Source organism: Thermobia domestica, chromosome 9, assembly GCF_964235325.1.
Source record: "Thermobia domestica chromosome 9, izTheDome1.hap1.1, whole genome shotgun sequence".
NCBI classification, from domain to species: domain Eukaryota; kingdom Metazoa; phylum Arthropoda; class Insecta; order Zygentoma; family Lepismatidae; genus Thermobia; species Thermobia domestica.
This window is the reverse complement of record NC_137462.1, coordinates 37,159,301-37,175,672: the sequence shown is the minus strand read 5'-3', so window position 1 is coordinate 37,175,672 and position 16,372 is coordinate 37,159,301. Positions and strand designations below refer to the sequence as shown.

The window sequence follows — 16,372 nt, the reverse complement described above, 5'->3', positions numbered from 1 at the left end:
TCGAAATCGAAAGCAGATAAGTGAGTCATGATAACGGTTTCTCATGTAAAATAATATTGTCTAGGGCGCTCTTGTTCCACATTTCGATTATCTTTTATCTGTTTGAAGATATCACATAATTACTGTAAAATTGGCGGTATTTTAATTTCGCCGGAATGAGGACTTTTAATATCAGCATTGTGCGAATTCAATGCTGAAATTAAAAGTAATACCTCTATAATTTTTGGTTACAATATGGGGATAAAGTCAGAGATGGAACCTGTTCTTCGGTCGCTGAATCCATGTCACAAACAATTCCTCTTATTTCTTAATTATTACTATATAATGTGCAGGTGCGGGTTGTACGTTTTATTGGCTTAGATGTTAGTTTATATGTCGACAGAGCGGTGACTGGGTTGTGGCCACAATTGAAACTAACACCAAAACATCCCTTGACAGCAGGGTTACCAACTACAGAATATGTTACAATAATTTGCGTCCCAAGTAAAATATCATCCTCACATTTTTGTTTGATTGAATGTTGTGTGAAATGTATGAGATTGATCGTATTGGAATTTCGAATGTTTCCACGAAAAGTATGACAAGAAGTTGTCTGGTGTTTCTAGTTTACCGAAATTTGCGGGGTGCATGCATTGACTGACCACCTGAACATTCCTTTCAACCTGTGGTTCATGTCTTATCTACCGCAGATATCTCCTTTGTATCCGACAAAGAACCAGAAAGAAAAACAAAACCAGTCAGCATTCACATTCGTTTCAATGTTGAAAAGCATAGTAAAATCTGAGAGGTTTACAAAAATGATACACTGCAATATAACATTACACTTCCGTTGAATAGAAGCATTTTTCGAACGCTGCTTATTCCAATTTAGTATGGCAACATGCAACTAGCCCTCGGCGAGAAATGTTCGCGGATCCCGGGGCAAGAAAAGTTTGTAATGCCTCCGTTATATATATATATATATATATATATAGAGAGAGAGAGAGGGAGAGAGATAATAATAATAAATTCTCCAAATCAATTAATTTCAACGATGTTATTAATGCTAAACAAATGAAAGATTTATAATTATATGGGCGCATGGGGGGATATTCAAAATTAACAAATTTTTCAAGGGAGGATTCATTGGTAAGTAGCCATTTTTTTGTTAAATAAATGAAAGATTTGTTTACTTTCATTACTGAAACGTTAAAGTATGCTCACTGCCTGTCGCCTATGGTAGTGGCCTAATATTACAAGAATAGTTGATAAGTTTGTTTCAAGCCACCATTATGTAATGTTTTATGTAAACAAAACTGAATTCATAATTGTTGGTATTTAAATTATTAATTATTGAATCGATGAAACTGTAAGAACACCGCCTTCTACCATATAAACAAACGATACTAGCGGCCTCAGGAAAAGGGAGCCAGCGCTTGGTGGCACTATAATTTATTAATAAATTAACATAAAATTTTAAATAAGGGAATGTGGGTGGAGATGAGAATTGACAGTTTGTTTGCAACTGTCATAATGTACGGTTATGCTTTAATGTATACATGAAATTTAACTATTTTAAATGGATAAAATAGCGACTAGATTAGGTAGAAGGTAAAAGAGGGAGAGAAGGGATTTAACTAAAAGGATTGGAATGAACACTTGCCTTAATTATTTTTGGTGTTAGTTGACATTGTAGTTGTGATGAATGATGATTAGCCTTTTTGAAGTGCTGCTGTACTTGTTGGGTGGCAATTGAAGAAACCAAATGAAGTTGACGATTTAATTTTTATTTTGTAAAATTTGCCAGGAGCGATGAATGGATTGCTGGAGTAGTTCGATAATAACTGCTAGATGATGGACTAGTTTTTTCATGGCCTGTTTTTGCTGTGATGAATTTTCAGCGCTTCAAGGTTTGGGATGATGGCTTGTAGACCGCTTCTACTTCTAAATGGAACTGGATAATTTTTAATTCATGTTTATCCACTTGAAACGTGTTTCCAATAGTTTTGTTAAGAAAGGGCATTGATGTTGGAGATCATTTAACTAGAAGACTCATGCAATTTAAAGAAATGTGGTGTGATGGAAAAGGTTTACTAGTGTTTTGTTTATTGACTAATTTACACGGTTACGGAGTGAAAATATGATTTTAGAAATATTTGTTTGACAATGTACGTCCATAGTTAGTTGTTTTAAGAAGCCGAGTTAATGAATTAAGATTTAAAATGATTTGATTTTAACAATGATTCGGGTAGTCCAATGAACTGTAGTAATTCTAATAGCGTTTGCTTGTTTCACAATATAGCACGTACTACACATCCTTGTTGGGTACTGCACAATAGGAATCAATATTGAGACCAAAAGTTGTACTGCTTTTTCCGTTTTTTCTGCTTCTGATTTTAGTAGAAGGATAAAGGCTGAAATGAAACTTACTTTTAGGACGCTGAACCCATATTAGAAAGCAATTTTTGCTCTCTCTTCCGTTGTTGCGCTATAATAAGGTGCCCACCCAACCGTGAAAAAGCCGTGGATTTCCTATACCATGAAAAAAAAAAAAAGAGTAAACCATGAATTTTATCAAACTTTGAAAAATCTAGAAAATTTTCAAATTAATAGTAAAAGCTTATCAGAAAAAAAAAAAAACAAATCCAATATTTTAATGTTTTTTCCGTTTCTTGTACAGTTTAGACATTGTAAGGGTGAACGAGGACCAGATGAATTATTCTAGTACAACGCATCGACCGCCGCGCCGCGCTTTGTTCCTGCACGAAGAAGTTTTTACTACTGTGCGGTCAGTAAAAGTGATTTTTATATAAACTTTCCGACCGTGAAGTTGAAAATTTTTGAACCGGGAATTTTATATATTTAGTTTGGGTGGAAATCCTGACGGAAACCAAAATTGAGACCCGAAGTGGTGGGAAATTTCTATCACTCTTTTGCAACAAAGGAATATAGGCGGAGCTGAAACCTATCCATGCGGCACTGACTCAATAAATAAATAAATAAATAAATAAATAACTTCTCGTTATCTATTACTATTGTATTACTATGACGATGAATGTTGAAACCAGAAATCATAGATCTCCATCACTTCGGAAATCTGAAAAATGAAGTATTCTCAAAAAGCGTTGTGTTTGATTTATTAAGACCCAATACGGTTTCAGTGAACACTATTACCTTTTTCAGATATAGTGTTTCATTATAACAGATAATCCAAAAGATGCGCACATCAAAATAATAAAAAAACCAAACGACATTAAGTAACACTACATAATACTATATGATATAGTATTATATATTTTCCCAACACTTGTATTTTCACAACATACGAACTCTTGTTAATGTATATTTTCACAATATGCTCAAAATAGATGTCCCATTTAGTAATGCATCTACGAACTCTTTTAACCATGTTTGAGGCCACTTTGTGAAGCACATGTACACTGATAGTTATTCTTATTTGTTATGTTCATCTTTAGTTCCTCCGCTGTGTGTGGTCTGATGTTAAAACAATCCTTACTTTTGAGGTAGTTCCACAGGAAGAAATCTGGAGAAGCCAAATCGGGTGAACTTGGGGACCATAATCATTTAGAGATTATATGCTCGCCAAACTCGCGCAAGAAATGCATCGTGTTATTAAATGTGTGAAATGTAGCAGCGTCGTGCTGGAACCAGCAATCATGTTCATCGTCGTCAAGAAGCGCAATGAACTGTGTAATATTTGTATCAATTGTGAACAGTGATCTGTCTCTTGAACTTCTTGGGCTGAGGAGAACCTGAGTGTCACCAGCCCATTGACTGTTGTTTCGTTTCAGGATCGCAATGTTACAACCATATTTCGTCCATGGTTGCTATTCATGACACAAAGTGGTCGGCATTGCGGTCAAAATATGAGATTACTTCCCTATGATGCCGCCACTCTTTCACTTTTTGATCTGCTGATAGATTTTTGGGAACCCATTTTGCCAAGAGCTTGCATATGCCCAGATCTTATGAACTGTATGCTATCCCGAGAAATGCCCATAATCTCTACCATACATTTTGCTCAAATTGTACGATTTTCAAGAATAACGTCATGATTTCATCAAGTATTTCGAGAACGGTCACTGTTTTTTCTTCCTGCACGTAGATTATTATCTGTTGAGAAATCGCCATCTTTAAATTGTGTCATCCACGTCTTCACCACTGCTATGATGGAGGAGAGTTGTGTTTTACTGATTTCCTCATGAATTTGCTTTGGTGAAATTCGCAGATTGGACATACATGTGATTGCTTCAGGGCCTGAGAAACACAATAAGAATTTTGTTCCGAAAATATGTATTTATACATAAAGAGAGATGTTTGTTAAAACTGTACAGTTTCATCATTCTACCTACACTCCTCCTGGCTTGGGCTGCAAATTTTTCAGCATTCCTTTGTAGGGAATGTATGTACAGCTTTTTGATTGTCCATCCTATGACGTAATAATTAGACTGACTTGAAGATCACAGAAGCGAAAGCACAAAACCTCCACTTTAACATTTTTCTGCTTTTGGAATGATTTTTAAACATATCTCATTCATATTTCTTTTCTATGATTCTGGGAGCTTAACTTTTCCTGGATTTGGAATTATTTATGTATATAATGACTTGTAGACATCAGCGTTTGAATAGCGTAGTAAATTAGTACTAGATTTAATATTACATCGTGTGAATTAAAAGTTTTAACTTATTATCTTCAGATAATGTGCAGCTGGGCACTTGGAAACCTGGTAGGCAGCAGCACAGAAGCATGGGAGGTACTGCATATGCAAGAATTTCTTCCAAAAATGCTGCAGCTTCTAGATTCCAAACCTCCTGATGTTATTCCGTCAGTTCTTTATGCTCTAATTCAGTACATAAAAACTGGGCATCAAAAATTGCAGTAAGTATTATTATTATGCCAGGAAATTAAGAGTATAATTTTTAAAATTAAAATTCTGATGATCAAAATCGTTCACATTTTTTAGCTATTATTATTATTATTATTATTATTATTATTATTATTATTATTATTATTATTATTATTATTATTATTATTATTATTATTTCAATTTTTGTCTTTTTGAGAAGTAGTAAATAACACGTTGTATGCCTTCAGAATTCAGAAAAGTCATTCGTACAAAACGAAGTCTATTCAGGGCTTTATAAAACAGATTATAAAGGTAGCACACTAGTATCATCTAATGGTCGAACTTTAATAATTCCCAGGGTCTTTAATGATAAGAGTTGTATAGTCAGGTATACGCTTTAACAATTTGAAGCGTAGTGATTTCACTGTCATATCATATATATTACAGTCATATAATAGTTTGAGGCGTTTTGATTCCACAACGAAGCCACTGATCAGCGTGTGTATAGTGGTGCACTCTACCGGTTGTTTGTTCTTGTAAAACTTGCTTCAGCTTGAATATGGCTTCGTGCTAGTTGATGGTTAATGCTTCAGTGTTTCAAATGATTAATCGAAATCTACAGTACCTCCCTTCATATGCTGAGTCATAGAAGATTGGTGAAGTTTTTTGAAAGCGTAGTTCATGCTAGAAACACGACCATAAATAAAGTTATAAAGTACATATTTTTCTTTATTAGACTGTAAAAGGATCCATCGGCAAAGTTAAATACATTGCAGAGTATTATTTGCAAAGTTCTACGAGACAATAAGGAAATAATTTTTGTTTGTTTACTTCTACTGGAGGTTAAGCACGGAAACATGCTCATGGAAAGGAGAAGCAAAGTATTGTTTTAAATATACAATTCTTGAGTGTTTTAACAGATTTTAAGGAATAAGCCCAAAATGATTGACGTTTTCAAGGACAACATTTCGAATGGTAACTCATTATTGTTGTACCAAGTTTGACGTATCTTTTCGGCAGCGAAGCTATAATGAGACGTGAACCTACAGTTTTAAGATGGAATCCGAACCACCGTAATGCGTTCAACTTTTAAATCTCTGCCGCCAGGAATCGAATTACACGTGCCAAAGGCACACACATTAGCTACTAGACCAGCAGGGAAGACTGAATGGTAATAATGGTATCTCACAATAAATTCATTGAAGTTTAAAGAAGTATAATGACTCAGCTTTGTCATTGTTGGAACGTGAATAGTAGCAAATGTGCGAGATATGCAGAGGGTCAGGTCACCTAAGGTGGCCAATTTTACAGAGCTGATGACGAGTACAGCGTAGAAGGAACCAGAAGTCAGTAGCCCGTATATCCAGTAGTGAGTCAAGTACAACGTTGTGTGGAAGTTGTGGTGAACAGCTATTATGTCTGTTAAAGTGACATCTTATTGGGAGGGGTACATATGTGCACTTTCCGATGTACAATTCAGTGCGTCAGTGATTGTGAAAGTGTGTGTGTCAAGGGGCAACAGTATCAACAGGCCTACAGTAGTAAAGGTAAGCCAGCGCTGTAAAACACCGGTCCTAAATATCAAGATCAAGTCGTAAGAGTGAAAAGGAAACTGTCATGTCCAGCCAGGACACCACGCATTGTGATAAACATCAGGGCATCAGTTGTGAAGAAGAACCCACCCACCTAAAGCAACCTTGTCACCTCATGTAGGATATCACAAAGCACAGTGTGTCGTAAGGACAATTTGGGACTGACGTCTTAAGGCGATGGGGCATAAGTTATCACCAAGGTATATGCAAGAGAGATTCACGAACGCAATAAAGTTGTATGAACAGTACTTCTCAGGTGACAAATGGCAGCGGGCTGTCACTCTGGGTGAAGCCTGGAATCTACCTTGATGACACCAATAAGCCCAGGGCCATTTCTCATTCACCACATGATGCGAAGGGCCACGGCGAGTTTGTCCGTGAATGTCGCAAGAAGTTTTCGAAAGGCTTCATGGTGGTGGCAAGTTTCTGCGCCCGTGGGAAGTTTCCAATGCATAGTGTAGATTCGAAGGCCAAGGTGAATGCAGCCTGCTTTCAAACAAACATCATGGAACCCTTTTACACAACACACATCCCACAGTTGTATGGCAGGAGCACCCGGAAGGTGTGGATTCACATGAACAAAGCATACAGTCACACTGCTCACAGTTCTGTCGCGTATTATCGGCGTATGGTGTGTCTGTTATACCCTTCTCGTCCATACCTATGAAGTCTCCAGATGCGTCGCCGATGGATTTCTGCGCCTTTGGCCTTCTGAAACAAGGCCTTGCGCGAAGGCATCCACCACCATAGCAGGGCTCTGGAAAGCTTTCAAGCGGTGTGGTCTACAATTCCTCTCATACACCTACGACGCGCACTACTTCAGTTGTGTGGAGATAGTCCAGGCTCGTAGCCACCATATCGAGCACAACCGTTGGTGGAGGAAGGGATTGTCGTGAGCACGTGAACGCACAACTTTGACCATCTTAGGTGAAATGACCTTCTGTATATATATATATATATAATACTCTGCAATATACACTGCTCCACAAAACTTAAGCAACCCGAGAGAACGTGGTATAAGTGACGTGTGGGGTCCATTCAACACTGGTTAGTGACATGCACATACACAGAGACACACAAGCAAGGCGAGCACCCACTCTATATCATAAGCAGCACCGTTGCAAGCGCGGTGAACAAATTATGCCATGAGGCGTACACCACAGCCCAGTAGTGTCCGAGGCTCCAAGCATTGAGTTAGTGGTTCTTGTGTGGGGTACACACCTTGCAATGGCTGGTAGACGACATTTGAGTGTCTTTGACCGCGGGCGAATAATTGGTCGGTTGGAATTGGTCCGATCGCAAGTGGAAATGGCGCAGGAATTCAACGTGAACAAAAAATTGTGTCGAGGCTGTGGAGTCGCTTCCAAAATGGAGGTGAAGTGAATAGATGTCATGGAATAGGCCGTCCGAAGAAGACGTCGGCCGTCGATGACCGATTTCTCATAATTGCTGCCAAACGTAACCGTCAAGCTTCGTGCTCTCAACTGGCCAATGAGTTGTTTCAGGCTACAGGACAACGCGTGAGTCGTGAAACTGTTCGTTGGCGGCTCAATAGAGCAGGACTGTATGCAAGAAGGCCTGTGCTGTGTGTGCCATTGAAACTGGAGCACAAATGTACGCGTTACACATGGTGTCAGGAACATGTTGCGTGGGAGGAACACCAGTGGGGGCGTGTCATGTTCTCCGATGAGTCGAGGTTCAGCCTGTCGTCTTATTCTGGTCGAACTTTAGTGTGGAGAGAGCCAGGAACACGCTATCATCCAAACTTCATTGCTGAATGGCCGTCCTATGGCGGTGGTTCCATTATGGTGTGGAGTGGAATTATGCTGGATGGGAAAACGGACCTCCATATTGTGTAGCATGGCACTTTGACAGCACAACGGTACCGGGATGAAATTCTCAATACACATGTGCGCAATTTCCGCGGAGCATTTGGCCCAGACTTCCTATTCATGGATGACAATGCCCGCCCACACCGTGCACATCTTGTGTCCGAGTATCTGGAGTGCAAAAACATTACGCGTATTGCATGGCCTGCATATTCGCCGGACTTTAAACCCATCGAGCATGTGTGGGATGCTCTTAGGCGGGGAATAGCGCAGCGCAGTCCACCAGCACGCATTCTCCCTGATCTGCAAACAGCTCTCCTCGAGGAGTAGCGCCATCTGCCGCAAGACTTGATCAACACTCTGATTTGCAGCATGGAGGCCAGATATCGTGCCTGTATAGCTGTTCGTGGCGGCCACACGCCATACTGACTGCCTATGCCCTCGCACAATCCAGCTTCACCTGTTGAGGTATCGTTGTGCTGAACTTTTTGGTCACTCTGTACATCCTAACTGTATTGTTCGTCTTCACTTGTGTTGCATTGTGCATCTGGACCCTCTGGTTGTTCATTATACTTGGTTCAGTATTTTCTGTATTTTCTGCCACTTTCTTCGAGTTGCTTAAGTTTTGTGAAGCAGTGTATATTGGTCTGTATGAATATAGGTGTATGTATATGTATACAGGGCCGGATTCAGAATTTTCTGAAAGGGGATGCACTAATAATTACCACTACACTTGAATTAAATTTGAATTTCTTAATGTCTTTAGGTAGCTGTGGTGTGAAGAAGGAATATTGTTTTGCTTGGTGAATCCTTTTCCTTCAACCGCCAGAAAATCGACTTAACTATTGATTTTGTAAAATTCCGCTTTTTTGTAATCCCCAAACGGAAACATGACGGCAAAAAGTTTCGACTATTGTCATTGTTAGCTTCTCATTTTAGATGGTGTATATTTACAACGAGGGAGGTGGAAAGGACATACGCACTGGTGTACCCCTAAATCCGGCCCTGTATGGATATATGTGTATGTGAATGTATATATGTATTATGTATGTATGACTGTTTCTAGAATGAGAGTATGACTTTATGCTTCATAATTAGAGAAAACATTATGTGGTAAATAAGAATTCGTAATTTCGTTATAAAAATATGCGTAAAGCGGGATAAAATCGGCGAATAAAAAATCAATGTAAGAACACTATTTTCCGTGTCAATTACAATTAGTTACCTTTTATTTCACCTTAATTTCCACTCATCAATCGTCATGACATGAGCTCGTGCATGACTATATTAAACAGTATTTGAGTTTAAAAAAAAAAAAAATAATAATAAGACTAAGCATCCTCACTGAATAGAAGTAGCATTTAAAGAGGAAAATACAGAGAGAGAACACTAATAGGAAAAATAACTTTAGTGTTCATAGTTTACTTACGCAAATAACACGTAAGCATTGTTTCAGTGTTTTCTAGTATTAAATTTGTTCTTTTGCTGGTAAGTATGCCATTGTAAGAAGAGAGAGCCCTCTTCACATCAACATTCGAAACTGATATGTACACTCATGTCCAAAATTATTGTCGCATGTCTATAAATATGTTGTTCTACGAATATAATTTGATAACGAATTCCCCCAGTATTTCTTATGTTAGTATGTGTATAATCGGCGAAGACATGTATGTGACAAATTTCATGTCAAAAGAGCAGTAAATAAGAACAATAAAACGAAAAGAAATCTTTCTTGTCCATTTAGCAACATTTTGTTTTATTCGTTCTAATTTTCGTATTTATAATTCTTTTTCTATAAAATTTACTTCAAATATACATTTCCCGATTATACACATAGTATTAGTATTAAAAGTACCCTGCAAAGTTTTTATCAAATTATATTCTTACAAGAAGACAATTATAGAAATGGGACAACAATTTTGGACATGAGTGTACATTAGTTGGAGACACTTTCCGACGATTTCTGAATGCTTATCTAACATACCTTGCAACACTGCTTCCACACTATCCACTTCACCGTTAGATACCATTTGGAGCTCATTTTGTAACTGCATGTAAAATTTCAAAAATTCATAGTGGTCTGCTATCTCAAAAATGGGAATTTTCATCACATTGCTAGTAATTGCCAAATAGTGATAATGAATAAATCGTAAAAGCGTCGAAAAACTGTCACTTTTGCGTAAATTTCGTGGAATATCGAGACTTGTTGCAAATTTCGCTAATTCGACAGAATTTCGCGTTTAATCGTAATCGGTTATATGACCTAACAAATAGTGAAAAAATACATATTTTTTATGCACACAACAGTTTCATACAAAGCTGATACATTTTGCGCATCACCAAAAAATCGTGTCTCTATTCATAATGCATGCATTGATCTATAAAATGTCCGCATACAAGGTTGTATACTGTATTTGCTTATTTCTAGTTCAACATTTTTACTATTTTCGTTTATTAATTTTTGTTTTATTTATTATAACATAATAATGTAACAAATTATGTATACCTTCTATAATTGGGGATATCTCTGTTGGAGGAAATAAATAAATAAATAAATAAATGTGCTCAATGCTACTCGTATATTCCACAAACAATCTCCAATCTTTAGGCTTCCGTACATATATATATATATATATATATATATATATAATATCTATCATAGGTGTGCCTTTCACGTTTCACTCAACATTGTGAGCCGAATTTAAAGAAAGGCTGATAGCACTCCACCTCCTCCGCAAATATTGAAAATATTACATGACATGAGTTATGGGATAAATCCTATCAATGATGGGTAACAGGTTTTATTCCAGCGGCACGAAAAGTCCTATTTATAGTACTGTTGACAAAATTTATTAAAATTAATAGGATTTCTAGGGCGATGATATTGACTTGTATGTTTCGAGACAGCACAATGAATTTAAAGGCAGTGACTGAGCATGTTATTCAAGTTCATGTCTTTATTTATGGGTTCTCATTGTTTCCCATGTTGACTCTAAAAGTGTGTCTTGAAGTGTTCTGTTAAGAAGCTCCAATCTGCTGATAATATCTTTAACCATTATGATCCCAAGAAACGTAGATCCTTCCTTCAGTCTTCATCTCTTCCAACATAAAGATAATTTCTTTATGATGCTCAACAAGTCCAGTTATTTGACTGAGTCTACAAATCTAACTAATGGACCACAAGAGTTTAATGTTCACAATGTTTGAGACGGAACCTCCGGCATTAGCCTCGATCAGAGTAGAAAATCTTGACTTCACTGGAAGTGACTGCGAAAACAGTATTCCTAGTTCATGCACCTACTGCAGAGTTTCTCAGTATTTCTGATGCATAACAGGCATTCGTAATCACGAGATTACCACAGTGAACTCTACAATGTGCGTGCAAGGCAAGAAGTTGCTGTTTACATATGATAGATTGAACACCAATGTTTGGACCACTCATATTTCGAGCACCATCATAAGCTTGTCCTCTGAGTTGAGCAATAGGAAGCTGGAGTCTTACCATTGCATCCAGAATAACTGAAACTCACCAGTGGTTTTTCATAAACTGTAGAACCCAAGAAAATTTTCATGAGGACAGGTCTTCATTAACCCACCAGGCACAATAGTTCTTCATCACTGACATCACGAGAACCATCACACATGATAGAAAACAGAAGAGGGTTTTGAGATTTGATTTTGTTACATATGTAAAATAATAATAATAATAATAATAATAATAATAATAATAATAATAATAATAATAATAATAATAATAATAATAATAATAATAATAATAATAATAATAATAATAATAATAAATAAAAATAAAAGAAAATCTTGGCCCATGATTTCCAGAATTTTGTTCCGGATTTTATCATCTATGACATTACATGTCTTCATGTTTAACTCTATCCAGCTCTTCAACTGTGGAAAATCTTCAGATCGAAAACTCATGAACTGAAACTCCCGGACCTGGAGTCATGTCCTCTAAATGCGAGTCCCTGTGGCTCGCAAGATAACGTATACTTAACATTTTAATTTTCTTTTCTTCAATAATGGCATTGCTTTGGCCCACAGTGCTGTCTTCTTTTCTTTTTCTTATGACAAATTTATCAATTTCAAACAATAAAACAACACTAAACACATTAACAGGTGAAAAATTTTCAGATCAACGTTATATTCACGGTCACATACATAGACATAGTTATCTAAACAACGTTACTGTTGGATAAAATACGCTGCAAAATAAGTCCTTTCAAAACCAGTGCGCACAGCCCAATTTACGAAGCTTGAACAGTACACGAAGAAAAAGGTCTCTGTAGGCAGGGATTCGAAATATTTTTGCTTTGGAAGCAAGTTGTAGTCTTTCAAAATCACTTGCTGTAAATAAAAAGGCCATACAAAATAAAAAGATATACTAGGAACTGCGTACTTTCAATTAGAATACTATTTTCATAGAGGTACATTTCAAAACCACCTTTTTGCTGCAATTGAACGTGTGCACATGTTATGGTAATTTTTGATGTACCTAATACAGTCTCGCTACGTTTTGTACTCCATTTATATTCCATGGTAATTGTTGCAGGAATTCTAAGAAATTGTAATTCTTTACCTATTCCAGGAATCATTAATTGACAATCGACGTTCTCATTTCAGTATTTCATCATTTTTGTCGAAATATTTGAGGAAGAATCCATTATATAATTTTCTGGGAAGGGGAGGACAATCTCCCTTCGTGGAAACTTTATGGGGGGTCGCGTCCCCCTCATCCCCCGGCGGGCATGCCCATGTATATTGCCCCCCCCCCCCTTCCCAGAAAATTATATAATGGATTCTTCCTCAAATATTTCGACAAAAATGATGAAATATTGAAATGAGAACGTCGATTGTCAATTAATGATTCATGGAATAGGTAAAGAATTACAATTTCTTTGAATTCCTGCAACATTTACCATGGAATATAAATGGAGTACAAAACGTAGCGAGACTGTATTAGGTACATCAAAAATTACCATAACATGTGCACACGTTCAATTGCAGCAAAAAGGTGGAGTTATATAACTCATGAGATTATTTAATAATAATAAAGATAATGAATAAGTTTAATAATAAATAAACATAATAAATAAGTTTACTACTTAGACACCTTCTGTATCTAACATTATTGAATACATTTTTTTCTTTTTTAATCCTAGATCGGGAGAATTGCGTGAAGTTGCTCAGCGAGTGATAACTCATGTTCCAAAATACCCAGAAGCTTGTTGGATTATGTTCCTTCTGTCGTGTTCACCTGATTACAACAGTGTATTTTCAGATTTGCAAATTGTGTCGTTAGTGTTGGAAGTATTGCATCAGAAAACTGTAGAAGTTGATTTAGACTATGTAATGGTGACGCCATTAATACGAACATTAGCCAATCTTTGTGTAATGGAAGAAGTGGCACTAGCTATCTTAAGGACGTCTTTCCGTGACCTGATCATATCCTTATTACTGAAATCAAAATATTCTCATATTAGCAGAGAAACAATGTGGCTTGTGGCTAATTTAATAAATCATCCATCACCTGCAGTATCGGCACTGGGAGTGGAAGTTAATTTGTGTAGTGTATTATCGATAAACGATTCTTGAGAACAACCAATGTTAGAATGGTTTGTATAAACTCGTTTTGTATCCTTTGAAGGAAGTAAATAACAGTTTTGAATTGAATTTTAGAAAATTTTGTCATGTTGGATTTTGAACTCCGTGTTAACGAAATATTTGGAATTAAAGTATCTGTTCTTAATTTGCACTGTATCATCATTTGAATTTGTAGAGTATTAGCGGTTTAAATAATTTCATCTTTTTAAAGGCGATCTGAGTATAACTACAGTTTCAAGAGAACAAGTTTATGTGAGCTTGGTTGGGTCATTCCACAGTCACCAGTGTAGTATTCACAGGGGGTGCTTTTTACGAAGGATGATCGAAAAAAAAATTACAAAGCATAAAATTTTATGTAATTCACTGTAACTTAACGAAAATTTATTTGTAGAGTAATAACTGTCTTGGTGCAGGTTTAAGATTTCGGATTCTGATCATATATACTCGAGAAGCGGACATAGAAATGATGACTCGTCTGGAAAATTAACCGAGAGTAGAAGCGAGGTCAATATTGTGGTTCCTGTGGACCAAAAACAATAAACCTGCAGACATTTATAAGCAAATTGTAGAAGTATATGGGAAGGGATAAATTGCAAAGCAACATGTTGATAAGTAATGTCGTACTTCAAAGAAAGACGAATCAATATTGTTAATGACAACCCTGGATACAGCGGTAGACCCAGTAATTCAACCACTGACATTACGCTTGGAATTAGAACACCCCTTCTACAACCCTCACCTAACCCCAGTGACTTTAACCTTTTCCTTGTTCTTAAAAAAAAAAAAAAAAAAAAAAAAAGGCTGGCCACCATTATCTGGGATGTGATTCTGTCAAAACCGCTGCATCACGGTGGCTACTAGAACTTGACGTAGATTTCTTTGCAAATGGTATAGAAAACTTTATCTGCTGTTGTGATTAGCGGTTGAATAAAAACCGTGGTTACATTGAGGATTATTGTTGTATGTCCTTTATCATTAGGTGTGTTGATCTTTCAGCTATGTCTCATACATAAGCCATAATGAGCTTTGTAACCTTTTTTTCGATCATCCTTCGGGTGGAATTGCAGCGAAAACAGATCGATTATTAACAGACAGATTAATTAATAGCAATGCAACAAATTAATATTATCAACTAACTGTTTTATATATATATATATATATATATAGATAGATAGATAGATATATATAATTAGTATGTAGATAACGAATTTAAACTAATTCATAATTGTGTTTGAATCATGGCTTGGACATCAATTGGAATCAAGTAAATTATATTGCATTTACGAGGCAAAAAAATAACCAATCAGAGTCAACGACCATGAACTAGAAAGTAATACGGTTACAAAATACCTAGGATTACGGAGAAATTAATATGGAGATAACATTTGGATTTTTTAAAGAATTGTAATGAATAAATTACAAAACATTCTGGCCAACTTAAGCTTTAAAAGATTGGAAGTAAACCCACTCATCTTAAGAGCCTGGCATACTAAAAATAATGCAAAATTTACTATTTTTGTTTTGCTTGTTTTTCATAAGTGAAAGTATATAATGAAATGTAACTTAATACAATCATAGATAATGTTATTCTACAATAGAAAATACATATGAACCTGAAGGATTTTTAATGTTGTCGAATAACATTTCCTCCAAAATCTAAATTAAGACAGCGATTAAAGGAACGAACTCAACTGCATTTAATTACGTATCATATTGTCTTGGAATCCTGAGGATTATTTGTTAAATAATAGTTGTATTTAGTTTGTAATAAATAAAATAGTTTTAACATACAGTTATTAAAACTAAATAGTAATGTTATTTAAAAAGTAGTTCACAGGATTCCAAAACAATACGCTACGTAATCAAATGCAGTTGAGTTCGCTCTCTAGCCGCTACCTTAACTTAGATTTTAGGAGTATTGTTATTCTGGTAACACTGTAATATCTACGGATGGCAACACGGAAAATTCTTCAAGTTCATATTTTCTGTTGTAGAATAACATTATATATGATTGTGGTAAGTTGCATTTCATTCTTTCACTTATGAAAAACAAGCAAAAGAAAAATGGTAGATTTTATATTATTTTTTGTATGTCAGGCTTTTAAGAATTAGTGTAAAACAAAGTAAAACAAACTATAGAAGCGAAAATACTTTATAGCAGTAATTTTATTTTTCTAACACAGGATGTACTTGAACCTGAACCAACAAAGGGGTGATGTATATATTTCCTGAAAGCTTGGGTCAAGGTAAGATCAAAACCGGTTACCAAAATTGGGGAGGTCTCAAGCATTCCGCTTGAGGGCAGGATGTTACTCATTTTTATTAACACCTATAAGTGTGTCAAGTCCGTTGCAACCCCCAAAAATCTGAAACGGTGAGACAGGTGTGAAAACAGAAAAACATGTCTCATCATTTCAAAAGTATAACGTATCAAAGTAAAATAAATTGCCCCGGGTCCCAGACGGGGTCCAACTCAAAATTTTTA

The 16,372-nt window shown here is 36.2% G+C and overlaps 1 protein-coding gene across 2 annotated transcripts in view; it reads left to right on the top strand.

Annotated features, from left to right (window-relative positions):
- Positions 1-16,372, top strand: part of LOC145694571 (transmembrane and coiled-coil domain-containing protein 6) — a 45,161-nt gene that overhangs the window by 4,502 nt on the left and 24,287 nt on the right. Inside the window, exons 3-4 of one of the 2 annotated variants that reach the window (XM_081770910.1) lie at positions 4,698-4,879; positions 13,446-13,898. In XM_081770910.1, coding sequence (XP_081627036.1) covers positions 4,698-4,879; positions 13,446-13,878 — 615 coding nt within the window. In that variant the 3' untranslated portion in view covers positions 13,879-13,898. Of the gene's footprint in view, positions 1-4,697; positions 4,880-13,445; positions 14,033-16,372 lie in introns of those variants that run through there. The other variant, XM_081770909.1, reaches the window with a different exon arrangement.